At 38.9% G+C, this 27,723-nt stretch overlaps 1 protein-coding gene across 10 annotated transcripts; it reads right to left on the bottom strand.

The window, feature by feature from the left end:
* Positions 1 to 3: 3 nt before the first annotated feature.
* Positions 4 to 27,310, bottom strand: LOC127065842 (myb-like protein X). Of its 10 annotated transcripts, XM_050998735.1 has the most exons (19): positions 27,067 to 27,305; positions 26,034 to 26,123; positions 19,445 to 19,642; positions 18,909 to 19,018; positions 15,767 to 15,931; positions 14,832 to 14,915; positions 8,317 to 8,507; positions 8,157 to 8,235; positions 7,817 to 7,959; positions 6,919 to 7,054; positions 5,908 to 6,828; positions 5,627 to 5,804; positions 5,235 to 5,341; positions 5,032 to 5,164; positions 4,884 to 4,955; positions 4,668 to 4,812; positions 874 to 1,905; positions 523 to 787; positions 4 to 336 (listed from the first exon to the last, which is right to left on the bottom strand). In XM_050998735.1, the coding sequence occupies exons 1-19, from the start codon at positions 27,093 to 27,095 to the stop codon at positions 299 to 301; spliced, it is 4,116 nt and encodes a 1,371-aa protein (XP_050854692.1). In that variant the 5' UTR covers positions 27,096 to 27,305; the 3' UTR covers positions 4 to 298. The 10 variants fall into 10 exon arrangements, with proteins under 10 accessions (XP_050854692.1, XP_050854689.1, XP_050854687.1 ...); XM_050998732.1 differs by having other exon boundaries at positions 4 to 787; positions 27,067 to 27,304; XM_050998730.1 differs by lacking the exons at positions 4 to 336; positions 523 to 787; positions 874 to 1,905 and having other exon boundaries at positions 2,716 to 4,812; positions 27,067 to 27,310.
* Positions 27,311 to 27,723: the final 413 nt, after the last annotated feature.

Raw genomic sequence — 27,723 nt, 5'->3', positions numbered from 1 at the left:
ATGTACAAAGAGATGCTCTTTATTAAAGAGAGTTTATCCTGGAAAATGTTACAGGGTATATGGATCATAAAAGAAATTAATTACAATATCTTCTTTGGCTAATGACACGTTCGTGTCATTTGGCACAAATTTAATCACATAAGTAATTAGACTGACTCGATATAACTTCACAATTAATTATTTAATATATTCCGTTAACACATTCTTGCACGTGGTAAGGATGGTAACTTCTCTACTAATGCAATCATTCTGTATTTCCATCGTTTCAAAACGATGCTTCATCGTATTTTCACTTATCTTATATAAAATTATGACTGGTCTGCGGGAAACGCAATTCTAGTAGAAGTATATAAAATAATGTTGTGTATATTATTACAAATACATTATGTGTATGTTACGATTTAAAAATCGTCGCCACGGCGACGTAATATTTTGCCTTGTAATGCAATTTGAAAGTCCATCGATAATCCTAACTCCGCCTCTGCATTTGTTCCCAAAATTTTATATTAGATTTCAACTTACCAGGTGCTATTACGTTTATGTCTTTCAACGAATTATCCTTTTTAGTCTGTACGATTTCCGATTGATTTTCGCGGCCATTCGGTTGCTCCATCGCTACGTGACTAGCCGGTGGTGAAGTTACTTTATTCGGAATTTGACGCAGACCATCTCGAAATTGTTTCGAAAGAGATCTGGCTGTTAAGCTATGCATCTGCCTGGGCGTCTCGATTATTTGCACTTCTGGGGTTGGAGATCTCTCATTGAGCGCGGTATTAGACTTCGTAGTCTACAAGAGAGAGAGAGAGTATCGTGTTGAAGGAAAGAAGAATATATATTAGAAAATAACTAAAAAACAAAAATAAATTGTCTTACTCGCGGGGCAGGAATTGAAGAGATTACCGACGGCTTGTTGAAAGCCTCGGCCAATCTTCTGACCGACGGCATTGGAAGTTTATTTTCAATAATATTTTTCAAGTTCATTTTCTCTTCCGAAAAATCCTCCTCCTCCTCTTGATTTCCATATAATAACTTCTCCGTAGATCGATCCTTTTCCTCCGCGTCTATCTCGGAACTAACGTTCGACGAGCCACTATCATTCTCAACATCGACTTCCAATTTCTTATCCTTCGGATCGTTTAAAGCGTTCTCCTCTTCGCTCTCGATGTCTTTCGAATTCTCGTTCGAATTCTCATAATACTCGCTTTTCGCAATATTCGGTACCGATTTGGCAGAGGTCATCGTACTGAAAAGATTATGATCCATTTGCTCGCAAAGTTCGTTAAGAGTTCCTGTACTTTGCGTGAGACTTCGATCGTCAGAACATTGCCCTTCGTAGATATCTCGATCATCGAAGTTACGATGATCCCCGAAATGTTTCAAATTCGACTTCTTTTCCACCCTAACGACTCTCGGCTTTATGTCAACGCCATCGATCTGATTGTGCGATTGAGTACGACGCAACCCACCATCGTAACCGAACGATTTAAGATCGAGCTTGTTCACAACCCTTTGCGGCCTCGTCGGTTTTACGATTTTTCCCTTGTTCGAATCGAACTCGTTTGCAAATCCGTAAGCTTTTAGATCGATGCGTCGTATCATCTTCTGATTATCGCTCTGATTACAAGACTTCTTCGTTTCGAAGATACCACAATTGTTGTCCTGATTGTTCAGCCTCGCGTTTATCTCGTTCTTACTATTCTTACGTTCGTTCTCCAAAAGATCCTCCACTTTTTGATCGTTCCAAGACGTTTGACGCTTGATCAAAGAGACATCGTTCTTCTTCTTTTCCAAATACTCATCTTTCGCGCTATCTTCCGTGGAGGAATTCGAATTGTTCCTTCGCCATTTCTCCATTCTTGATCTGGTGGAATCGTATGTCACGTCCTTGTCCAAGCTCTCCTCAGTCTGAAACAAATGGGAACGATTGATTATGCAATGTTAGTGCCAAATCTGATCGAAGGCGTTGATATTCTTTCCAAACAAAAACAGAGAAAGAAGGTTCTCGTTAAGTACCCTTTATACGTACAAATTAGTTTTCATCGTCAAACCATGCATACCGTCGTACCACGTAAGATTCGATTAAGTTTCTGATTAAATCATATCTCGTATTCTTTGAGTAAAGCAAACAGAAGCATATACCCAAAATATTGTGCGCAGTGTTAGGAGAGCAAAGTTTGTTGTTTAGTCAAAACAATTCGAGTAAGAAATAACGAATTAAATTGAAAATCAAAAAAAGAATATACTCATTTCCATTCTGTGTTACCCTTAGGATAGAAATCGGCAAAATTAAGCTGCCCAAAAGTTTCGTTCCTTTGATAAAAAAAACAATCCAAGAAAATAAATTCGGTTAGTTGTTAGTAAACGAACAACGCACATGAAACGAGCATGAATTTTTCTAAAGTGTACTTACCAATTTATTTTATCACAGCTTTCATGCATATGCAGTGCGAATAGAGCGTTGCTTTGTATAATATCAAATTAATAGTAGAGACAGCGAGTTTCACATTTTATCAGTGACTCTTACACAAGTTGGTGCGGAACTATATATACACTGTTATATACAATATAATTAATAAATTATTATTGTGACTTTACAACTACGATAAGTGCACGCGTAACAGAAGAATAAATCGAATATATCGATTCGCTGAAAATAACGATGTATTAATAACCGACACCTAAAGCATGCGACTTTCAACAAAACAAAAAAAAAGATATTAAATAAATAATATATTTAAATTATTGTAACGTTTATATAATAATACATATTAGAAGTTAAATATAGTTAGGCCCTCGGTTTACTCCCAATCAATTAATATTCGTAATTAAATCTTAAGTGAGATCATAAGGCGTAAAATTATGTACGCCATATTCCTGAGATGAATAACATTCATGACATTATCGTTAAAAAAAAAAACAAAAACAAGATTAAACAATGAATGTTTAAAAAAAAATAGGAAAAAGAACAATGGCACATCTGAATTGTAAATATTTTACCACATTAATTTTGAACAAAAGATTCTACGATTTTGGTATATACTTCTTTGGAATATATCATTTGTAAACGATTTCTAGAATACGAGATACTTCTTCATCTTATATTGATTCTTTAAATGCAAGGTTTTTTTGAAAGTCCACCGATTAACTTTGATAGCCACAGAAATTTAGCTTTGATATGAAAATAATTATAAAGTATAATGGGACCTCGTTCGTTCACAACAAATCTGACATCGTTACCAAATCGTAATATTACTCAAGCTTCTTATATTTAATATTTTATTAGTAGGATCATCTTTACGTTTCTTTTTTCGAGCATTAGAACTTTTAAGCTCTTTCAACGTCTTAAAGTTTTGCTCCATAACCTGTGGTATAATAGGAGGTTCCAATTTCAACTTTCCTTCTTCCGAAGAACGTGAATATTGTCTTACTAGTTTGCCTTTGGCAATCATCTTTCTTGCTCCGTTTCTCTTTGACAAATCTATCGAGTGATAAGGATGATTGGACGATGATAATGATTTCGAAATACTCGAGGTATCGTCCATAAGATTTGTTACTTCAGTATCATCCACGTTATCTCTATTTTCGCAATTCTTGTCCTCTTCGTTGTATTCGTTATTTTTTAGGCTCCCTATTTTCGTTTGTCTTTTGAGGACCTTTTTACGTCTATTTCTAACGTTAGAATTACGATTTAAAAGTTGTAAGAAATCTCTGTCATTCGATTTGAATTGGCACTCAAGAGATCTTGTATCCGCAGGTTCCTCTTCGTCGAGCCAATCGTCCTCGTCGACAGTTCCGCTCTTTGTTTTATCCTCCGACTTATTTGCATCATCATTAACAATGGATCTATTCATTGAATGATTAACCTTCGATCCCTTCGTCATTTGTATCGTTGGTCTTAATTTTATTCTACTGTAAGCTTGTATCTTTTTACTATCGATCTTTTTCCTCTTTTTTATCCCACCGAACGTTTGAAATTTCATATTAACAAAATCGGGCGAACCAAAAAAGAAATTATCTTCGACGACGTCGTTCTCAAAATCGTCGTCTTCGAAATTAATTGTACGATCTTGCCGATAAACAACCGAATTTCGGATTCCCCCAAAAGTATGATATTTGTAATTGAAAGTATTAAGATATCTCTTGTTATTTGTCGATATTATTTGATTCTCCTTGGCATTCATTTCATCTTTCGAACAAGATAATTTCTCCCAATAAACGTCCTTCGTTTTATTAGATCCCAGATCGTTTGATTCGATCGAATCCATGCCGGAATCACGATCGCTTGGACTCGAACCAATTGGTGAACGTTCCTCCTCAGGAGGTTGATATAACGGATTAATCGTCACATTATCGAATTCGATATTGTCGATAACGGTTACATCATTTTGAAACTTGCTTGGTATCTCGCTTATCCATAAATCGGCAGGTGTTTCAACATCATTATTGATACATCTTTGATCGTCAGTTATAAATATATCTTTCTTCGATTCCTCGATCAATAATCTTGGTTCGTCCGCCATCTTCGTCTCATCAAAATTTTCGTTGAGTTCCAAACGCGACAGAGGATTGATCGCAAAATTTGGACTGGCGTGTCGATCGCGATAACTCCGTCTAGCGAGGCTACCATGTAATGAAGCCTCTTCGAACTTTCCAAGTTCGAAACTCACCTGTTGTTCTTGATCAGTCCCGGTCGAACCCGAACGTTGAGACAACGCACTGCTAGGCCTGCTCGATGCGGACGCTGTTGCTAGTTTTCGTGTCTTGTCTCCAGATGGTGATTTTGCATTATTGATGTAGTAATCTCTGCCGAACCTATTCAATAAGAATTCGTAGAAAATCAAGTACTTAACGAAAAACGACGCGAATGAAAATGAGATCATTACCGTTTAATATCCGGTTCGTTGGGTACCAGGACAAGATCGGTTCCGTTGCTCTTCGGCAATTCGGCATGAATCCTAAAGCGAAGAAAATAATGTGACAAAAGGAAATCTTCGTTAATTGAGTAATTGAACGCGCATGCTTGATCTTTACCCTGGAATATCTGCAGACCTTCTGCTATACTGTCTTTCCAAAAGTCTTTTCTGAATGCTCTGTTTGCTGTAAGGATTATTTTCAATCGGTGGTGCATTTTCCCACTTTCTATGTTCTCTTTCAGCGATGGTACCTATTCGATAAAATAAATATGTATAGAGGTGCACGCATAGTATAATCGAGTGTCACTTGATTTCGATTACCTGGACGTGGAGGTGTAGCCAGTTGTATATCTTTATCGGCTATCTTTTCCAAGGACAAATAAGAAGCCGACTCAGCTTTGGCAAATGCCACAGCTTCTCGGCATTTGCTGCACAGAGGAATGTTGGAAAGCGTTATTATCGCGTCATAAGGAAAAGAAAGTTTATTGCACGATATATGGTCTCTCAAAAATGCATATAACATTTAAAAAGTTACAATGAAGTAAACGTACTATCGAAAGTTTAGAGATAACATAAGACTACCGCGAAATATTTGAAAATAAGCCGTGTATTATTATGTCATTTGAATTGCGACGATAAAAAGTTCATTGTTTAATTCGACAAAATCTAAAAATCACAATTCTAACGAACAAGTTACGAGATATTAAACCTACCTCGTTTCATCTTCGAACAACGAATTTGACGTTAACTCGGTGATTTCCAATACTTCGTTATTAATTATGTCATTTTGCGATACGTAGATGTCATCTTTCGTTAAACTGTCCAAGTGTCTTTGCGTAGCTGTATCATAATGTTCGGTATATTCACTTTCTTGCTGAGCACCATCTTCGACTACAATAAATCGTACGAATAGTAAAAGACACATCTCGCAATTAGCGCAATCTCGAGAAGAGGAATGAATCAATGATTTTTGCTTATATATGTATATACGTACAGTGTACTTCCTCCTTAGAATAGACGTCTAACGAGTACAACGGTGTCTTATCCTCTTCACCATTGATATCCTGGTCCATTATTTTCCGAGTCGCTTCCAAAGAATTAAAGATTTCCTTCTCGTTGAAATCCAAAACTGCCACGTTAGTTACAATTTCAAAATTATTTTCTGACGTGGACGAAGTCGGTATCATTGGCACATCCGGCGAGGTATCCTTTTGAGACTGAAGTAATCCGATATCCGCTCTTTGCATTTCAGTCTTCGAATCTACCATTTGCTTATTTTCGACTTCGCATTCCGCCGACTCTATCTCAAACTTTTTATCATTCATTTCTATTTTACAATTTGTTTCTTCCTTCGCGAAGCCATCGTTCGAAGAAATCTTCACGAGTTTCGTCTCTTTCTGAATTTCCTCGATCGCGTTCTTTCCGTCGTTCGTCTCTTCTGTAACGCACTTAACGTCACCGTTACACAATTCGCTAGTAGTTACATCTTTGTTATCCAACGTCAATAACGTTTCAATAGATTCGCAAGACTTCGAATGAAAATCTTCAATATTCTTACGAGCAACTTCGTTTTCATTCAGCGAGCTTTCTACCATCTCGCATTCCGACATTCTCGGCGATCGTGGTACAACATTATTGATCGCTTCTATCAGTTCCTTTTCGATTTCTTCGTCAGATTGTGCCGACGAACATTCGGAAAGATCGGACGTATCCTCGGCATCCTTATCGCCGATCAAAGCTTTAAAATCGGCGCTGGAGCTTGGTACGAGCATGGCAACAGGGTCCGATTGAATCGGTACCCTCTTCTTTTGAAATAGCCAATTCTCTTCCCAGGATTGAAACGGTGATATGAGATCGACGTGAACCGTCGACACGTACTCTTCGTCTTGGCTTTCATCGGAAGATTCCTGAGATGCTGGAAGTTGGTTTGAAAGAGATTTTTATGCGTGTGAAAGAAAATATGTTACAGTACTTACTCTCTGTCACGCGCGATTATATTACTTACGATCGATGATGTCCATACCAAGCTCCGGAAATGGCACACGACGAACATTTGTGATGCGTAAACCATTCTTTACACATTCCGGGGGATCTTCGTCGGACGTATAGGTGGTCGTTACCTCTTCTATTCGTTCCTCTATCTGAACACAGAGGAATACGTTCGAAAGAGTTCGTAGAATATTAACGAAGATGCAATAGTTGAGAATGTTTGGTCCGACAAAGTTACAAACCGTAAACGTGTACTCGAGCTACAGGGGTATGTAAGAGTTGGTAACACATCGATACGAATGATCGATTCGTCTCACGTGCCTGTTCGCACGAGCGAATAAACGAGCGCGCGTGCGAAAGGTGAACGGTGACCTTTGTTGATGGACAAGTTCAAGAATCGTATCTCCTAAAGAATTTTCTCTCTGTACTTACCGAGTGGAAAATATTCATGAGTATCCCCTGTCTTTTTCTAAGATACTTCGATTATTAACATTAAATAAACTCGTCACGTCTGAAAAATTTATTGAAAGGAACTTGCAACAAAACGTAGTACCGACCAGTATATTAATCGGTAATATTTTTTCAATTCTCAAAGAACGTTCGAGGACGTTTCTTAGATCAGTAGACACGGAGGCGAATAATTACCATTTCAATAAACTACAAATTCTATACCCGTTACTTTATTCGAATGGTACGAATGCCTTGGTAAAGAGTGTTGACCAGTAGTCATTGACGTAAGTACATAGTTGTGTGTATGTACATAAATATACGGTACGAGGAGAATGACAAGTGTTCATTTTACGTAACTAAATCGCTGAATATTCGCGATAGATACTTTTTTCTACACCCATACGGTGTTCTTATCTTCAAAGAGATTCGATTAATAAACTATTACTTGTACTCCAATTACGTACCGTAAGGGATAATGGCTCTTGACGATTTCGCGAGTGCCTCGAACGTGGTCCGCTGCAATCGCTGCTACATTCGTCCTGAGACAAAGGTTCCAAACTGCTGCTACCTTCTTCGACGCCTTCGTCGAGACCTAATTCGGTTTCGCCTGAAGTAATAAATACATCGATCGTCACTATTTATTTTCCTTCGATGTCACCGTTAATATTGAAAATTTTAATTCGGTCATCTACATAGGAAATACGAGTAATAAATGTAACCTATCGAAAAGATCTAAGAAGATATTTTCTTCCAGTGAAGATAGTTAAGTATAATCATCGTTTATGTCAGTCGCAGGAAACATACTTTCCGCTTTAGCCGAAGGCTTTTCATGCAGGACGTTGCTATTTCCATCTACTTGTTCTCTTTGGAATTTCTCGATGACCTAGAAAGAATTCGTAGATATCATCTCGATTCGATTCAACGTTATATGATAAAAAAGAAAAAGAAAAAGAAGCAGGCTCACTTTATTCAATATCGCAGTGGCGAGAAGATCTTCGTAGCTGTGCTCCGAAATATTACACTCTTCGTTCGTCCGCTGATTATCGGTGGACGAGCCAGCGAGACCAGGTAACTTTTTGGCCTCTTCGACGGCCCGTTCGACGAGCTCGCGAAGAGCCGAATGTGCCATTGTTGGCGAATCCGTCGAAGGTTTGTCTGAAACAACAAAAACAACGAAACGTTTTCTTCTTAATAACGTTCGAATAATATTCTATCGCAAAGATCGATTATTATACGTTTGAATCGACCCATTCGGATTTCCTTACGCGATGAATACGTCGGTGATTATTTCGTCGTGAAGATTCCCAGCTGATTATTCTTTTTTTTTTTTTTATATATCTTTTTTCCCTATCTATTTTTCATTTGCGGTAGAAACACGGATATACGCGGCAGACGTATCGCAAAAAATCTCTTTGAATTTCAAGATGCTAATCACTCTCGAACATGCGTACGTAATTATGTATATTAAATGCTATGTCATAATCTGCTCGTGTTTTGAAAAAAAAAATGGAAAGAAAAAAGAAAAAGCCTGACCGTTTGACATTTTTCGTCGAAAGTGTCGAGCAGCGTACTCGCGAGAGTTTCCAAGGAATTAGAGAGATAAAATTGCAGGATTAGTTGCAGGGAAAAGCGGTACTTCTGAGCAGGCACTTTCTTTAAAGCGGCCAAGTCATGCCGATAATGGATCGAATCGGAAATTCTTGTTTTGCACGTTTAAGTCAAAGCAAGAGGAATGATTTCACCTCCACAGCGCGGCCTTGTCGACGATTCCTCAGCATCCTTTTCTATCCTTTTTCCTCTCTTTCTCTCGTATCGAGATCCTCAGTGAAATTCACGATCGATCGACCTCCTGAACTCTTTCCACGTGAAACCACGAGTAATGATAGACGGCCTTTTACAAGGTCGCACGCGAGTATAGAATCAGAATGCGATTAGAGTGGGAGGTATTCTTCGTACGAGTGTTCGCACGAAAGCTTCTTATCGACGATGATCATGTTCCAACGAGCGCTAGCGAATAAATGATAATCAAAGAGATTTATAATATCTGGGATATGTAGGGAAAATGTAGAAAACGGTGTCGTCGTCGTCGTCGTCGTCGTCGTTGCCGTAGACGTTCGTCGAGCGGACGTTCGATCACCTGAACGGACTTTCTAACCCTGATCTCTCGCAAGAAGGTGAAGGTCATCAACAGTTATTTCTCTTCTCTATTGCTACTTGATAGCTATCGTAAATATTATCGACGCTAACATATACGAATGATTTAACTTTAACGAAGCGTCCTCTGTGCGACTACGAAAAGACGGAATGTCCTCGCACGATTATTTATGTTTGGATAAACTCGAGAAGAAGATCCTTCCTCTATCCTTGCTTCGTCTATCCTTCCTTCCAAGCTTTTACTTTCCTTATGAAAGACAATCGTACGTCAGGAATTCTAATTAAACGGTACGTGCTTTCTCGTAATGCACCGTCTACGTCATTGTCTCTGCTGGTTAAGAAAATGATGGAACGTGAAGGGAACCGATTCGCATAATCCTCTATTTTCTAATATTTTCTAAGATGGTAGAAGGACGATGTGATTCATCGTGATCCGTTCAACTATGCATACAAATTTCTTGTCTATTATTATCCTGTTCGTTCAATTAATCTTGCGAGTCGAGGTATCGAAGTAACGAAATATAATAATGGACATTTATTTAAAGGAAAAATTGGACAAACGTAATATTTGATGACGAAATGTGATATTAAATAAAACCGAGACGTTCTAATGGCGTCGTTGTTTTGATACTTGACGTTTCGGAGAGGACGAGAAAGAGGCAAGAAAGATAATTGCATCTTTCTTATGACGAAAATAAATTAAAGAAGCGGGAGATAAAGAAAAAGAGAAAACGAACGTAAAACTCGTGCCGGGGCTCTTTTAATTTACTTAAAATGTCGCAGCAATGCTATACGAAACGCAAAGCAGTGATGTAATGGAATCACAGTGATCACTGTGAATTATAATATATGTCTGTATGTACGTAACAATCTAAAGAGAAGGATTTCTACAGTATATTCAGGTGCTTCGTATTCTTTCGTCGATGTACGTTCTACTTTATTTCAAGCGAAATCAGATATCTTTCTTCGAAAGATAATTTAAGGTGGAACGAGCCTAAACTTGTCGAAACGGAGGAAAAACCTATTATTCGACGATTCGTTTGAACTTGAGAAAAGCAGGTTAACGGAAATTGCGAACCGTTGTACGAAAGAGGATAATTTCGTTTTTTCTCTCTCTCTCTCTCTCTCTCTCTCTCTCTCTTTCTCCACCCATCCCGTGTTAACGATTTCACGCGATAAATTAGCCATCGGAATGCGAAAACGTTACTGAACTAGTTTTACCAAGAAGGAGAAAGGGAGATAGGGTTATGCCGAGAGAATGAAACAGAATCAAAAATATTAACGCATTTCCTTGGGATCCCTTATGTCTTGTCGGATTACGAGCATAAAAACGTTAACTGCGAAAGATGCGACGACCAAAGTTTCTTCGATGATAACGCCATGGATCGAAACGAGAGATAAGCTCGAATAATATGGCCGTCGCCAACATTGTGAACGTTTTGTTAAGTGCCCGATGTCGATTACGACGAATCGCTCCTCGATAACGATAACGAATCACATAATCATCCAGACAAACGCACATAGGTAGCGTATATTTATAATAATATATAACAACTTCCTATATTTAATTCAAGAGTTATTCAAAGATGGATTTGAAAAAACGTTCGATTATCAGCTGATTTATGAATTATAAGCGATAATGTGTATATACTCGACGTGATCGATCCTTCAAAAAAAAAAAAAAAAAAAAAAAAAAGAAAAGATTGATAAAAAAAAACGGTGATCGCGTGCATTTGCATGCAGATATAACTTATCAGTAGCAAGAAAAATGAAACAAAAACTGACCTCTACGTGTTTATCAGTTTTAATATGTCCGCGTGACGATAAAATACATTTTCTTGCAGGTAAAAATTACAATATATCAAGAAGGTGAACGATGTCAAGGCCATATACAGAACTAGACATACGCAATAATTCAGGTACGTTCGGTTGATCGTTTGCGATAAATATATACTTCAATTACACACAGAAAATGTTCGTAACAACGTTTCCGCTTAATAGAACGATTTATTTATTTACCATTTTTCCTCGTTATCAGGATGTAGATGAAGCAAAGGACGATTAGGCCACCGAAGAGGGTCAACATCTCTCCAATTAGTTCCGACAACATTTGACGTACCTTTCACGTTGCATCGCTGATCGGTAAACACAACATTAGAGTTTTTCACTGTTCGTTTTTTCACTCTCTCATAATTCTCTTTCTTTTTTCTCAAATTCGTCGAATTTCTCTTTAGCGATCACGTAAGGAGAAGTCGATCGAGGCGAACATCTCCTGTCTAAATGAAATGATTTATCAAAAAAAAAAAAAAAAGAAAGAAAAAAGGCTACCACGTGGAATCAAAAATTATGTTTGTACTAGATCCGTGTTCTTTCTTCGTTTGTTTAATCGCTTAGTCATCGCTCGTCGATTTCTTGATAATATTTTGGCACGAGTAAGGCATTATCGTTCCGTGGTTATCAAAGACACGTTCGACGTAGGCCATACGCGAACAATGTCTAGCGTTTTTGCACGCAACCACTTTCAGAGAATATTTCAATCGCATTAGAGAGGAGTTTACTCGGCATTATGACTTTCTCGATTCCCAGGATCGAAATTAATGAAAGGTTTCAACGATAATGTCTTTAAAACGAGCAACGAGAATCGTTCGTCGTTACCGGTTCATTCCAACTTTATTACTTTTCCTTTATCGCTAGAAATAAGCACGTAACGTGTATTAGAAACTTATCGAGTTCTAATATCGAGTTCCGTTCGATAAGTTGGAGAAAAATAAAATCTAAGAGAGAACGTTCGTCGAGCAAACAATTTGTCGCACGTATCGATGAAATAACTATAAATAAATCTTTTCACAATCGTCGAACGTAATCGACAATTTTTCTTAAAGTAAATAAGATTCATAGCGCTCCATCGAGCTAACCATTATTACGCATATCGCACATATATTTATTCTCTTTTGATAATTATGCCTTCACACTTGTCCGATCTAAATGACCTTTAAACTCTCATTTAAATAATCACTCGAACTTTGAGAGGTGAAATATTGTTTCCTTGATCTTTTCACTTTTTTCTTCTTTTCGTAGCAAATGTCAATGCAGTCAAAAAATTAATTATTTTTTATAAATATTGATATATTTGATCGAGTCGCGTGTTTTTATCTAAAAAAGATATTTAATACGTCTCTATTATCTCGCTGTTCGGCCTCGACCTTGATTTGAAAACTTCTCGACGATCTCGCATTTAAGATAAGATTTCTGATGATCCTTGTAAATTCTCGTCGATCATTGCTAAGACGTGCGTACAGTCATACATAATAGCAATAATAATTAAAATTAACGTTCGCGACGATGCCGGCAAAGTCGCGATTTCTTTTACATAAATAATACGACGTTTATCTCGAGAGAAGGCTGTCTCGCAGAAATTCTTTCTGAGAATTTAAACAATCGAGCCAAGTTAAATATTTTCTCAGCGATGCTCAAACGAATACTTTCGTTTCCTCTTAAAATGGCAAAAGAACAGGAAGTTCTTAGTACTTTGATACCTGCACCTCATTTGGCAGCCTAAAGTAAGGAATACGTAGATGGAAACTTAACGATTGCATTTAAATCTCATATACGTAAGTAAGTGGACAAAATCGAATCTTCGTCGAAAACGACGATCGCCGAGAAATATGAGAGAGCGCAAGGATCAAACTAAAACCTTAATACGCCTATAATACGATCGACTTTTGCAAATCACACAAGTTTCACCTTTAAATTAGATTTAGGTCGTACATTGGAAGGAAATTCGAACAGGAAAATCTCGTTGATTTTCGGAAGAGGGAAGGAGGAGATGAAGAAACGTCGATTTTTTTACAAAAACGTCGATGAGAAAGAAGAGAAAGAAAAGGAAGAAGCAATAGAAATTAAACGGCGAGATTGGTATCGAAAAATCAACGACACTCGCGACACGAACATAATCGCGCGCTCGAGAGCGACTGAGAACTCGGGAGAGAGCGAGACTTTGGCAAAGCAACGACGTGATATGCGAGCGACGCATACCCCACATGCGACGCCTTCTTCCGTACGGCTTCCTTTTACATTTAGTGGGGAGAATAGTGTTTTCTAAATTCGCGCCTAACTTTGTATATACCTGTGTGCGCGTATATACATATTTACCTGCGTAAGTCGCTCTCGCTCGTTTCGACAAAAAATCCTTAATGAAAACACGACGACATACGTTTGACGTCACATTTCCTCGTATAAATATATGGCCTTTCTAATCTGTGATTATTATTTCTATCGAAACGAACTTAATATTTATTTATGTAAATTCTAAATGTATAAGTCACGACAATCGATGTAAGCCATTACAAAGCAAAAAGAAAATGATTTTTCGATATGTGCTTGGATTTATATCGTATATAAATGCGTTCTCTCTATTTCTCTCTTTCTTTCTCTCTTGAAACGTTTCTAATAATAAAATACCTCGAACACGGTCTCGATCTTCCGATAAGAACCTATCGCATCTTACGTATATCGTAAGGACAGGATTACCTCGAGTAAAGAAAACAATATAACATTTGTACGGACTCGTTACAAAGTGCGCGGTGGGTAGCTTCGCTCCTATTTCGCGTGAAACAAAATGTACGAACAATTCAATTTTTGTTACATCAAATACGCAATCGCATCGATCGATTGGCTCTCGAGAAAGAGAAAAAATGGGAACCGTTGCTTGGATAATAGGATACAAAGTGTATATAAAGAAGCCACACTGAGCATTACCAAAGAGACAAGCGAAATTACGATAAATGCGTACTATATATCGACCTTTTTATCCAACGCCATATATCAATCATTCGCTTCCATCGAATCAAGCTCGTATCGATTTATGAAATACATACATCTTCGTAGATTTATGAGAAACGGAACTCGCTATTCTTCCTACATTATTACGAATTTCTTTTCGAAACAAACTACTACTTCTATCTTTTGAAACATTTCATTTTTAAAGAAGTAAAAGAAGACGATATCTTGCTAACAGGAATTACGATCTCTCTCTCTCTCTCTCTCTTTCTATGCCACTTATGTAATTTCGCGCGTATATAGTTATGTACATATATACTTCTTCTAACCACGTAAGATACTAGGACGTTGGAACATAATTGAATTGCAGCTCGTCGCTGAATAGGACAAAGGTGTTCGCCATTGCAATCGTTTTCTTCGTGTCCGATATCCACATTGATTATTTCAAGCGAATTATGTCAAAGTCTAAATTATTCGATTAAGATCAGACGATAAATGAAACGAGACAGAAAGTTCAATGATTCAAGCGTCAGGTTAAGTACTTACTCGCAATACTGTGATGTACGGAGACCGCCAATCGAGCCAGAGCATCGGCCAATTGCACGCTGTACGTTGCCAAAAGCCTGTCATCTGTTAATATGCGTTAGCGATGCCGTTAATATTAACGTTAGAGGATGACGATCGTTAGAATTATTAACTTGTTAAATTAAACGGGAATTTAGCGGGTAAACTTGCACGAGAGAAAATGATATTTCTTGTTGGCGTAAATTATATTATTACATTAAATAGATCTCGGGCCACTTCCTTAATTGCTATCGTCGCGCGATTATAATTTATGCGGCACTTTACGGTAATTATTGTTTCGAACTACCTGTTCGAACACGGCTAATAGCTTTGCGAATGCGATACCCTCTAGCGGTAGAATCGATCTATCTTATCGTACCGCTATCGTACCTTAATAAAAATTCGATCAACCAATTAATCGTATACAATGCTTAATTTCGACAGAAAAATAATCGATCGTACAAAACTTCGATGGAAATGCGATTTTAGTTTTAAGTAGTGTGTCCTATACGCGTTACTGCTTATTGCAATAATAAAAGATTCATGCAAAAATATCGGACGGTAGCAAAATGGATTTTTTACGAAAACAAAAAAAGACTGACGACAAGAAATGATTATTGAATAATAAAAAGGACATAGGTAATTAACAAGTTTTTTAGAATCGCGAAGATGATCGTGCGAGATAGGATTAGTTTCTCGTTTTTATATCTGACCAATCACGATCGATCAAATTTTGATCTTTGAGCTTTGATTGGAAAGGTAAAAAAGCAGGCATACGTCATACGTATTTCTAGCTTGAAACTTTGCTTACAGGTGGCAGCACGAGACAGTAATCAAGCTCGTTTAGCATCCATTTACAAAGTTACAAAATATAAATAATTGATAAGTGTGGGAAGCAAAATATCTTTGGTACTTACATTCTGGATGATCGTAGAGACGATCGATAGACGCGTCGTCCACGTTACCGATCAGATCTTCGATTATTTTCTCGATAAAGGCTCTAACGGTTTCCATCGTGTTCGAGTCCTCTTGACCACCCGTGGCCAGGTCCAAACCCGAACCAGTAGCTGCATTTTCCACTCCTGTAGATAATAATTATCACTCGCGTGTGAACGTCGATTCGAAATTGTATTATAACGATCTCGATACGATAGATCTTTGAAAAAAAAAAAGAAAAGAGAGAAAGAAAAAATGCAAACGCGCGCGCGGCACGTACAACTCCGTGCCTTGGCAGATAATACAAAAAACCGTTGCAATTTCGGAGAAACTTTCGGAGACACGTTTTTCCTTAGCTCACTTCAGTACGGTATGTTAAAAAGTATACTCGATACATCGTTCTATGTAAGACTTTATCCATAATTTAGTTTCGAGGTTAGCAACGAATTTCGATGGGCGATCGATCGTTCGATTTAAAGATATGACGAATAATGGACCGGTACGTTGTAGGACGATGGTATATCACGAGCTAAGCGTAGAGAACCATCTGGTGGTACAGCTTTCTAAACGAAAGTATCGACAAGCGTTAAAGATTAACCGCACAATTCTTTTTCCGACGCTTTTGCGACCGCAAAACTGTTAGCGAACACCACCGCGAGGCCAGCGTACGTGCTGTTATCGCCCTGTCTGGAAACTCGGTATGCGGGAGAGTTGTTTACTGCGTTCTTCGCTCGAATATACGATCGAATAATTTCTTTTCAAATGACGAATAAAATAATGTAATTGTCGATTGTACTAACTCAACGTGAAGACATTTCGCCGTTGAACGTTCGTCCTTTTTCGCGGCAACGTACGCATTTTCCTTTCGTTTCGTCGTTTCGTACAAATTCACAATCGTCGACGGCTCATTTTCCCGACATTTTAGCGCGCGCATTTCAATACTTCTTCGTCCAACCGGCACGTAAACGTATTCGCTCTTCTTCCTTTAATTTCACACCCTTTCGCGTGGTTCCTCACTTTCTCTCACGGATCTCTGATTCGTCCGTGTAGTTGTTCGCTAATAACGTTCTCTCGTTTACCCAATTCTTCGCCGTCGCACTCATTTTCGTGTCTCTCCGGAGATAGTCCGCACGCACACCGCAAACCGTCGTCTATGATTAACTCGTACGTTCGAATGATTTACATCTAGCGAGAGCAGATTTTCCGGTTCGCCGATAATTGCTTGGAACAGTTTCGTGATTTACGATCGTTGCTTCCTCTCGCGCTATGTTATTAAAGCGATTTATTATATCTAATTCCTTTGTAAATCCATCATGGTAAATCGTAGTTTACAGGTGAAAAATGTCCAAATAAAGCGGTATAAATCCTCTTTTCGATCTTTCCATCGTAGTATTTATTTCGCTTCCCTTACTCCCGAAGTTGAGTCTCGCAAAAAAGGACCGTGGTGGGCGATGAGAAGGAGGGAGATGGAGGAAGGACGATGGAAGTTTTATCTGCGAGTACGCGAATAACGGAGAAACGAATCACTCGGAGAAAGGTCGCGAGAAGAGAGGAGGAAACGCGCGACGTTGCTTCCAAGAGTACTGGAGCAGAACTGAGGTTCACCACCTTGTGCCGGGGAGGACAACGGGAGGAAGAGGAACGTGCCTTTCTGTGTACTACACGGAGAAGCGTCTTAGTGAGAGCGTACGTATACTTGTGTGTTTATCCTTACGCGTCTCGGTGCGTTACGTGTTTCTCTCTCTTTCTTTCCCCCTCTCTCTCCCTCTCTCTCTCTTCCGCGTACACGTTCCGCTTATGGAATTCAAAACAAACGACACTTTTTCGATCTTATCGTAAGCTCTTTATTTACGATCGTCTATCGCGAGTATTATTTCTAAGAAAAACAAATCGAAAACAAGAGGTCGCGTCTCTTACTAATACGGTAACACGCAAATAGGATCTTTCGTTTCGTTTATTCGTTCGATATAGGAATAATTCTTCCCTCGTGGGAGAAGCAACGAAGGAGGTTTCTCTTGTGGCACGGCGAAGAAGGAGCAATCGAGAAGAAGATTATGCGATCTGACCATGTTTGGCCGAGGCGAACCAATCCGTGTATTTCGAGCTAACGTTTGAAAATTGGGAATCCTGAGATCGACTATTTGATCGTCGAACAAATCCGAGTGAGGTTAGTTGCATGTTTTCTTTTTCTTTAAATCGTTTCTTTCTATAGAATTCTACGATGATAATCATCGACCGCGTTACTTTTGAGAGAAAGGATGCCAACGTCTTTTGCGGGTCACATCGCCGCAAACGATCTCTCATCCTGGTCGTCTTTATTTTCGTCCTTCTCTTTTCCCTCGTGTACTTCTTCTTTTCGACGAATTAGAGAAAAGCTTTTCGAATCCTTGTATCTTGCGAACGTATCTACGAGTCTCGTCGTTCCCGATCAAACATTTTGATACGATTCACCGGTCTAAGATCGCGTTCGGAGTGCATCGAAACAATGAGCATTGCCGAGAATTTACCGTGAGATATTTTTTCACCTATCTTATCTTCATTGTTTCTCTTCCGTTACATGATTTTTTTTATGTTCGAACAAGGACTGGAACGCGTAAGAACGACGAGTTTGCTCTCTTGCCAAACTTCTCGTCGATAAGTGGAATAATTGTTTTTTTTTTCTTTTTTCTATATCGCGCGGTTACGCTCACGCTTTTCGGACAGTCGTAAGCGAAAGCGTTTCGTTTACAAAGTTCCTCGGCTGTGCGATGCTCTCGCTGTGCCTGTAATTCGATCCAATTAATGAACTTTTCTTATGCATGGTTGAAAGAATCGTTGACCGCTCGATCGAAAGTGGAAAAACGATTGACCGGTAAAACGCGTTCGTTCGCTCGCCGATGGACGTATCACGCGTGGACAAAACATTTCACGCTCGTCTACGCGTAGTCCGCCTTTAAAAGAGGAAGAGCCATTTTACTTTTTTTCCACGATACACTTAAGAATTCTCGCTGCACTCGAGCACTCGTTGTAAACTAAATTATTTATAAGACGTAGCAGACGCACGTTTAACGCCTCTCTCTTTATCTCCTATCAACGCGTGTTGCATCTTTCCAAAACAACGAAAGTAATAGGAAAAGGACGAACCTGCGACATAGACTCGAGATTTAGCCGTATCGAAGTAACGATGTAATTCCTCCTCTTTGAACGTACCGCCAAAAGTTTCGAACCACTTCTCCCTTTTCCTCGCCCACGACCTGAAAAAATCATTGAGAAAGATCACGTCTGTTCCTCGTCATTCGTACGTATAGATTTCTCGGTGGATAAGCGAAAAAGATTTGCAGAAGAAATTATCTCGTTAACGAGAAGATCTTCACGAACGATTCTTCTGTGCGAAGAGCGAGATGGCCCGCTGCGAAAGGAACGAATTCTCGCGGCTGAGAGGATCTAATTGGCTACTGTCTCTCGTCCTTATCTCGGGATTACCTCACGTTGCTCAACGCCACCTCGTTTATACCGATATTCCGATCTCCAAAGAACCGTATTGTTCGTAAAGTCCACGCTCTCGGGTAATTTCCATGCTGAACTCGCGAAACGCGCATTCGTGTGCGTCCGTTCGCAAAAAGAGACGATTTGTATTTGTAAGATATTGCACGACGTTGTCGAGCATATCAAGTAGGAACCTTTGCTGATGGCAGAAGAGACAATGCCAGGCGTTGTCCTCGCAGTCCCAACGAGAACAAACTTTTCTGCAGGATCTGGCGCCGCAATCGCTGCAACTTATACCGCGTCCGATCAAGAAAGGCTTCAGGCAGCAAGCGCAACGCCCGTCGTCCGCAACTACGATCTCTTTCGTTTTTCTTCGGGACTCTGCTTCTTTCCTGAAAGCATTGATCGCTGGTCAATATTCAATTCGAAACATACTTTCTCGAGTAATGAGAACGAGGACAGGTTGCGAGGACGGCTGGTAGTCTCAAGTTTTCAAAGCATTTTTTTCTTTTTTATTCTCTTATCTTTTTATTTCATTTTATTTATTTATTTATTTATTTATTTTTTTTTCATTTAAATACAGTAGTCAGAGATCAACGTATCGGAGTTCCCAGCTCGACTTAGATCGCATTGTTTCTTCGAGTGCAATGCTTGTTCGAACGACTAGTTACCATCGACCTCGTAAACTTGCCTACCTACTTGGGAAACGAACGGAAAAGTATAGTTATTGACCTTTCGAATAAACGATGCAGCCCACATGATACGCATACGATCAACGGTCACGTAACATCTAGTACCGCGATATGCGTGGCATCGAAACGAGAATTTAGTATCGCGAGGAGGATTCCAAAAGAACGCCATGTTTTTCCCAATTTTTTGGTCGCTTTCCGTTCGAATATTCGTTACCTGTCGTACGCTAATTGATTCGTTCAACTTTTGCAGATGAAACATCTTTCTCCTCTTTGAAAAACATGGCAATTCGTGAAAAAACGATATTGTATGCCAATTTAAGAGGGAAACGTCAAGGCAAATTCACGAAGAACGGTATTGCGTGTTGATTTAAGAGAAAAATATGTATTGTATAATAATTTACTTAGCACTGTACGATACTATATATAATGAACGCTATATCGATATCTAGTACAGTAGAAAGAAATTTTACGACGATCCGAGACTTTAATTATAGTGCGTCATAAAAAAAAATTATTTTAGAAATGAAAGATATCTCTCGTCGTAAGAAGATATAAATCGTTTCGTCTTTTCAAGTTACAGATCGCACATCGACGAAAGGTTAAAGATACACTTCGACGCACTATTACGTAATCCAAGTGTCATTTATGATATAATATTTTCGTGGACCATGTCCTATCGATAATATCGCTATCTTCGAAATGTTTTACGAGGCTGGCTTGGTAGCTTTTAAACGTTAGAATTGCTTGACCATCCGTCGTCGAATCGGCCGTTCTTCCGCGAAGAACGAAGCCGCATAAAAAAGTCACAAGGGAAATGATCGATGAACGATACGAAAGGATGTTCATTCGTCGCGATCAAAAAACGTAGCTGCTGCCCTAAGTCCGGAGTGACTGTCCTCGTCCCTTTCCATGTCGGACGTAACCACCTTCACCACGACGACTTCGATGGTGATCAAAAGAAAGAGAACCATAAACGTAGCCATATTGTATTTCTCTTGACTCGGGATGACCTTATCGCCTTCGAGCAAGAGAGTCGATATAATGGAGACGCAGGCGAACATAATTGTTTAACTTTAATTTACTTTCTTTTCTCAAGATTCTTTTATCCTTGCGTTTCCTCGATCGTCCTAACATTAAGAGATCTTTTCTAATGATTGGTCTCGCGTTCGATCGTTCGTCGCAGTCGAGCAGGAAGTTGTATAATTCTTCGTGCACGTGGAACGAGTTTTCTTTTTTCCGCTAGGATCTCATAAAAAGTATCAATGCTCCTCTTGGAGAAACTCTTATTTAATAAAAAAAATTCAGTTTAATCGCAAGCGCGGGTTATGTAGGCGATCGCTTACGCAAACACGCCGTATATGATCGATGAAGAAATATCTTTTCCAACGCACACCTCCCACCGAATATTATGCTCCAATAACATTTTCTCCTCTTCGCTCAGCTTTAGTTTCTAAAACACCGATCGTACAAATATAATTCAAATTTCTTTTCCTACGTACACTCGAAGGTTTGCATTCGTAGATAATATTGTTCGCTGTGGTAGCCACGTAAGAGTCGAAGTATCGTCGTTTAATATAGAAACGTTTTTCTTTCCACTCCTTAACGGTCCTTTCACTTTTTGGCGCAATGATTTCTTCTTGGCTACGGATGATCGAACGCGACTCCTCGTCTAACGAGAAATTCTTCTTAGATCGATGAAAAGATAAGATTCTCGTAGTTCTCGTAACTTTTATTCGTCGATTTTCAAACACGTTGATGCCTCGTGGAAATTTTGCAGTGTGGTAACGCTTGCAAACCGTCCACCGTAATGGAATAGCATAGGTATATAAACGAACGATAATCAACTAAGAAACTTTCGCTCGAGAAACTTCGACCAAGAGTTTCGTTCGAGTTAAATGTTATTTCTGATCTTCCGCGGAGTCCGAAGCGATTCCTTCATCCTCCTTTCTTCTCCTTTCTTCTTTGTTCTCGGAGATTTTAACACTCGCGAAGTTTCAGCATCGGAATTGGAAATAAACTTGCGGTTTTTTCGTATCCTCTTGTATTCGCTCGGGTCCAGGATTCCATTGAGATAAAAAACGGAGATCGGAGCGATGATCTTATCGCGAATAACAATGATAACTTGTCGGAGCCATCGAGAAATTTTACGATCGTTTACGCTCGTAACGGGAAATGGAGTAATAATATCGGTTTCCCGTTTCTCTCCTTAAAAGACGATGTCTCGGATATGATCGCGTACATCCTTGGCCGTTCGACTCGGATCGACGATCGACGCGAATATCCGTCCTTTGTGGCGAAGCGTCGGTTTGAAAGTGACAGTGGCTTTGCTCGGGGAAACTCGTAGTGGTCTGCTCGGCTCGCTTATGCACGGAATTCTTTCGATGGTAGGAGCTCACGGAATACATTCGCGCAACTCGATATACTAGTGATCGTCGACATAACACTACAAGTTTAAGAATCTTTGCGAACGATTAATGTTAAACTTTCACTGTATTTCGGTCGACTTAGTCAATACTCACCGAAAATACTTGGTATATTTTTTATTCGTTTTCATTTTCTTTCATCTTCTTTTTTTTTTGTTCCTTGTTTGTCCTCCTCTTCTTCTTTTTTGTTTTCCTTTCTTTTTTTTTTGCGAAGTTACAACACACCGTAACATTAAACAAATTACTTAGGAGCAGTTTTACCATGTGATTTATAATTTGTTGCTGACGTAACAATCGAGGCCGTAACATCTTCTTTCAGAGACAATATGCACTTCCTTCCTTAAATTAATTCAATATCTCAATCGTCCGTGCAGAAGTACGATTTACTTCTTGATTAAAATACGATTTGAAATTCCCAAATAAATATATTAAGAATGAGAACAACAACGCAACACGTTATATCAGCGTCGCGTATAACTTTCCAATTACGTAAGAATATTTCCCCTGCAGGTTCTTTCAGTTTCGATCATGTAACGATTTTGCAATAAAATTAGATTTATTCAAGGCCTCGTTACAACGATCTCCGAAAAATATTATGAAATACACAAATATTATGAATTAGATGAATTATGCGAATAAACTTGAAAGCCTTACCGTTTGTCTTGCTTTTTTCTGCAGAGAATGGTACGTAAGAGAAAAATTTTGATCAGACGCCTTGCCTCTCCTGGTCTCATGAAGAATCTCGTGTCAGAATTTTTCTACGTATTCTCATTCAACGACAAGTGATAGAGAAAACGAAATAAGAGGATATCGTATCGATCGACTCTCGCGTATCTCAAGGAGCTCCTATCGATCTCACGATCATCTTCGCAACGAAAACGATTTTCCGCTTGTTCCGAAATTGTAAAGAGCTCGATTTTTGAACCCGGACGATTCGCGATATCGTCTTTATTTGAAATATGTGTAGGAATGAGGAAAAGAGTATAAGTCTCACGGCACGCTGCACGAACTATGAAATGCGGTGGTTGACTGACTACTCGTCAGGACAAACTAACATTTCAACAATGAAAGAGCCGTTCAGCCGTTGTGTTCGAATCCCCGTTCGGTTCCTCCTCGTTTCCGGTCTCCCTACACGGTGGGTCAGCGACGCCATTGTTTAATATGGTTTGATATACCGTCCATTGTGTAACGATGTTTTACCATTAACGACTTTGGTGTCTCTATGGCTCGACCCACCTTGCGCATCCTAATGTCTTCCCCTTCACCTGCCCACGTCCGAATATCTCTCTCCTCTTTTTCCTACTGTCTTTCGCTCTCTTATCAAAGTTATTGAACCGTCGGTCGACGCACGCATGACTAACGCTCGACGCGTTTCCTGCCGTGGAGGAGCGAACAATTTTGTTTTTCGTTCGTCGAAAGGTACCTTGCTACACGAGCCTGCGTAAAATAAAGTGAAAAATTATTGCTCTATCCTGTGGATAGGATAACAGCCGTGTATACTCGTCCAAGCAAATTATCAGGAACATCGCACGCGCACACATGCGTAGTTACCACGCTTGTAGACACGCAGAGTCGCGCGAATGACACGCATGAATAGCCAAAGAACCGTAAGGCCGTGCGATCGAGAGAGAGAGAGAGAGAGAGAGAGAGAGAAAAAGGAAGAAAATAGGAATTATTTACGTACGTACGTACGTAGTCAACGGTTTCCGCGTTCTTTCTTCTCTTTCTCGCTCGATTATTATCGCTCTGTAACCCAGTTTGCGTTACTTCGTTACTAACGCTCTATCAAACTGTAGTAGCGCCTTTAACAAATCTAAAATTAGCCGAGAAGAAAATTATCGATTACTTTCCTCGTTTGTAAAAACTTATACTTTTCGTTGAAAAGAACTTTCCATTGAAGTCGTTAAAAGTCAAGGGAAGAGGTACGGGAAAAAATTAAGAAGCGGAAAATTAGCGAAAAGTAAACGCGATTTAGCTGATTCCCTTGTCACGTTCAAACAGGATCTAGATGGAAAATCAGTTAAGAACGAAAAAACAAGGAGCTCGTTAATTTTCCAAGCACGACGATTATGAACGTTGCAAAGTTTTCAAGTTTTTATAATATCTAATAATTATACCGATGTATTGACCTTGGTCGACGATATTCACGTGTAAGGCACAAACGAGCGTCTTCCTATTATGATTAAGTCAAGACTTCAGTCGTAATACGCGTTTACTGCCGCAATGTTGTTCTGAAAAACAACGACGTTCGTTGTTCTGCTTGAAATTTTTCTTCGGTGAAACAACGATAAAAAAAAATAAGTTGCAAATAGTAGAAAAGTTTTTATAACCGAGATAAGAGAACATCGTATGGGATAGATCGAATACCTTGTTGATGTTTTGATCCGTGACGTAAGATTGATAACGTAGAACGGATCGATCGTTTTATCGTAATCTCCGACATCGGCTAGCTGCGATAATCAACGATGGAATTGGAAACAAAGGGAAAAGCGGTGAGATATTTTTAAGTAAACAAAGGAGAGATTCGTGTAAAATAATTTATGTCGAAAAGTTGCATCGAAAGTCGATATCGTCGTTAAAAAATTAAGAAGGATCGAAATTTCGCGAGAGAGCAACGAGGAAAGGAAAACGAAGACCACACGCCCTTGAAGCTCGAGTGAAACATTTTTTAGGTCGCTATTTGTTTTTATTTCCGTCGTGCTCGGACCACGAAGGAAATCGGCGAAACGTAATTTACTCTGGCGCACGAGAAAGAGGAGAGAGAATGTGGATCGACACTTGCCGGACTGGTCAGAACGGGAGAGAGTAAATAAAAACAAGTCCTGCATACCAAAGTTGCGTTCTATATGTAGGTGTATATACGTATATGTATATATATATATATATATATATATATATATATATATACATACAGGTAGATATATTATATACAGAGAGATCCAGGCCTGGCTCGCGGGTCATAACGGCCAAAGATTCTTCTCGTGGGGCCTTTGCCCGGACTACTTTGACCGTGGACTCGTAATGACGTATAAAATCTCTTCCACGGCATGTGGAACGATGCCGAAACGACATATTCGCTAAAATTATATAGACACGAACGATTACATCGCTTTTGCGCTTAGAAAATAAGTCGCCTTATCGTATTTCTACGATGCAATACTTACTACGATGCTAACCTTGAGTCATCTTCTCTGCCTTAGATAATTTCACCTTCCTCGAACGATTCCGATCGAATGTTTTCACGTACAAAAGAAATCGAAATCATATCGTTGAAGTGACGTAGAATCAGATTCTCAAAGATACAATTTAATTGATGTGAAAATACGTACGTGCGGTTGAAGTTTTATTAAGTTTGGAAAATCAACTGCCATCAACGTTATCGCCGTATTATCTTCAAAGCTCGTGGTTAGTAATTTTTTAAAATTAGTCGAATAAAACTTCTTGAGTAGTGGAAAGTCTTCCGTCGCGGAAAAACACATGAAATCGATAGAAATTGACTTTAAACGGGGTCACGATCGGTATGCCTCAAATAATCGACCTACTTTGATCACGCTACAGCCTCATTAACATTGCATATTGTGTAATGTACTTGGTCGAAAAAGATGACTCTATTTGCGTTCAGTCTATAATCCAAACTATAAGAAAATAAAATGTTTTTCTTTACTCACCCTTTTCGTAAAGTACTGAAGAGGAAAAAGCATATGCCAGAAGCCACTCCGGCTGCGATTAAGCTCACGCTCGGTGACACGATCATTATGCTTCAAAAAATATAATTATTCGCGTTGTTTGTTTGACGTAATCGAATTTAATTGACGTTCGAGGCTCAGCGTCTATGAAACGAGAGGACACTATACGCACGTTTATCTATCTACTCCCCTCCCGAACCATTTTAATGCATCGAAGAATAAAAACGTTTATATCTATCGCAACAAGTGATCTTTCAAACTAGTAGGAGAATATCAAGTACTGTATGTGCTACACGGCAACGCGTATCTTTACGGACTGTCGGTTCTTCGCTTTTTCTCGATCCAATAGAGAGCGAGCGAGAGAGAGAAAGAGAGAGAGAGAGAGAGAGGCTCACAATTCACTCGAGTTATCTGATGTAAACGATAATATCGATAAACCGATAGATCTGTCGTTCAAAGTCAAAATTCGCTAACGTCTAAGAGATACCAAAGATACAAGGTTCGCGCGTTCGTTTTTGTATTAATTTATACTCGAACGTTTTTAACCTACATTCTCGACGAAATCGTTCGCCGGTTCCTTTTAATCCTAACGACTTTCGTATTCTCCAACAAATCGTTTTCCAATAAAACGATAGAAAAACAAGCGACTATTCGACTCGAAGCTAATAAATATCGTTTATTTTTCATTCTTCCTTTCGAAAGTATCACATCTGGTAGAAGATAACAAGTACACGGTAGAAAGTACCGTAAACGGTTATCTTTATATTGCTCCACTTTTGGATAAAAAGCTTCGCAACCATTCGATTGATTTCACTAAAGTTTAAATTTCGCGCCGCGTCTTTCTCCTCCTTGAATGTTGTACGGCTATTAACGCTAAACGTTCTAAACGATTTACTTATTTATTTCGTCCGAGTCTTACGTCATAAAACGTCTCTTCATTTTACGTTAACCATTCAATAAAATATCTATCTCTTACGATCCGAACTTTCTAATTGATCCAAAAACGTTCACTTACGAGTAAAAAATTAATTGCCTTCGGATCATCGGATCATGATTCAAAGCTCATTTTTCTTTTCTATCGAAATACATCGTCACGTTTATAGGTACATCGTAAAAATAAAAATCTGTATACAAATCTCTCTTGGATAGATCGCGAATTAATTTGAAATGATCTTTCACTTTTTCTAGAGAATATGCAAATTTTCGCATACGCGTATGCGACGTATCGAACGTTAAACTCTCGTGATGCGAACGGAACGCGCGATAAGATTCGACTGGAGAGAAGCTGAAGTTCTTCTCTCGTACGACGATGTATCTACTCGATGTATATAAAACCTCTCAATTTTGTCTCGATATACATATATACGTAAGTGCATTTGTATGCACTCTGCATCGTGGCTACAAACGCATATCGTTATGTATGCTTAAATTTTCTGACCCATCAATTCTATTCAAGAAAAAGAAACGTATATCATCCCTTAAAAGAAATTTATCCCTTAAACCTTACTGCATAACAATTGCGTGTTAACAATACGAGTCTGAATGATAAGTCTTTATGTCTACACAAAAGTTACTTACATAATCGTAACGGAGACACGAGTGATTGCGTCACAAGTATTTAAATAAATGATAAGAACGCTTCATAAAAATTTAATAAAAAACCAAATCGGAC

The sequence above is a fragment of the Vespula vulgaris genome, chromosome 8 (genome assembly GCF_905475345.1).
Source record: "Vespula vulgaris chromosome 8, iyVesVulg1.1, whole genome shotgun sequence".
Taxonomy (NCBI): domain Eukaryota; kingdom Metazoa; phylum Arthropoda; class Insecta; order Hymenoptera; family Vespidae; genus Vespula; species Vespula vulgaris.
This window is presented reverse-complemented; position numbering and strand designations above follow the sequence as displayed.

Excerpts from the sequence above, each read along its gene's own strand:
- LOC127065842 (XM_050998730.1), bottom strand. The coding sequence starts at position 27,095 with ATGATCCGAAGGCAATTAATTTTTTACTC. Across the intron at positions 15,932-18,908 it reads ATCTCGAGTCTATGTCGCAG|GAGTGGAAAATGCAGCTACT; the intron begins GTTCGTCCTTTT and ends TATTATCTACAG. Across the intron at positions 7,055-7,816 it reads AAGAGCCATTATCCCTTACG|ATAGAGGAACGAATAGAAGA; the intron begins GTACGTAATTGG and ends CTCTGTGTTCAG.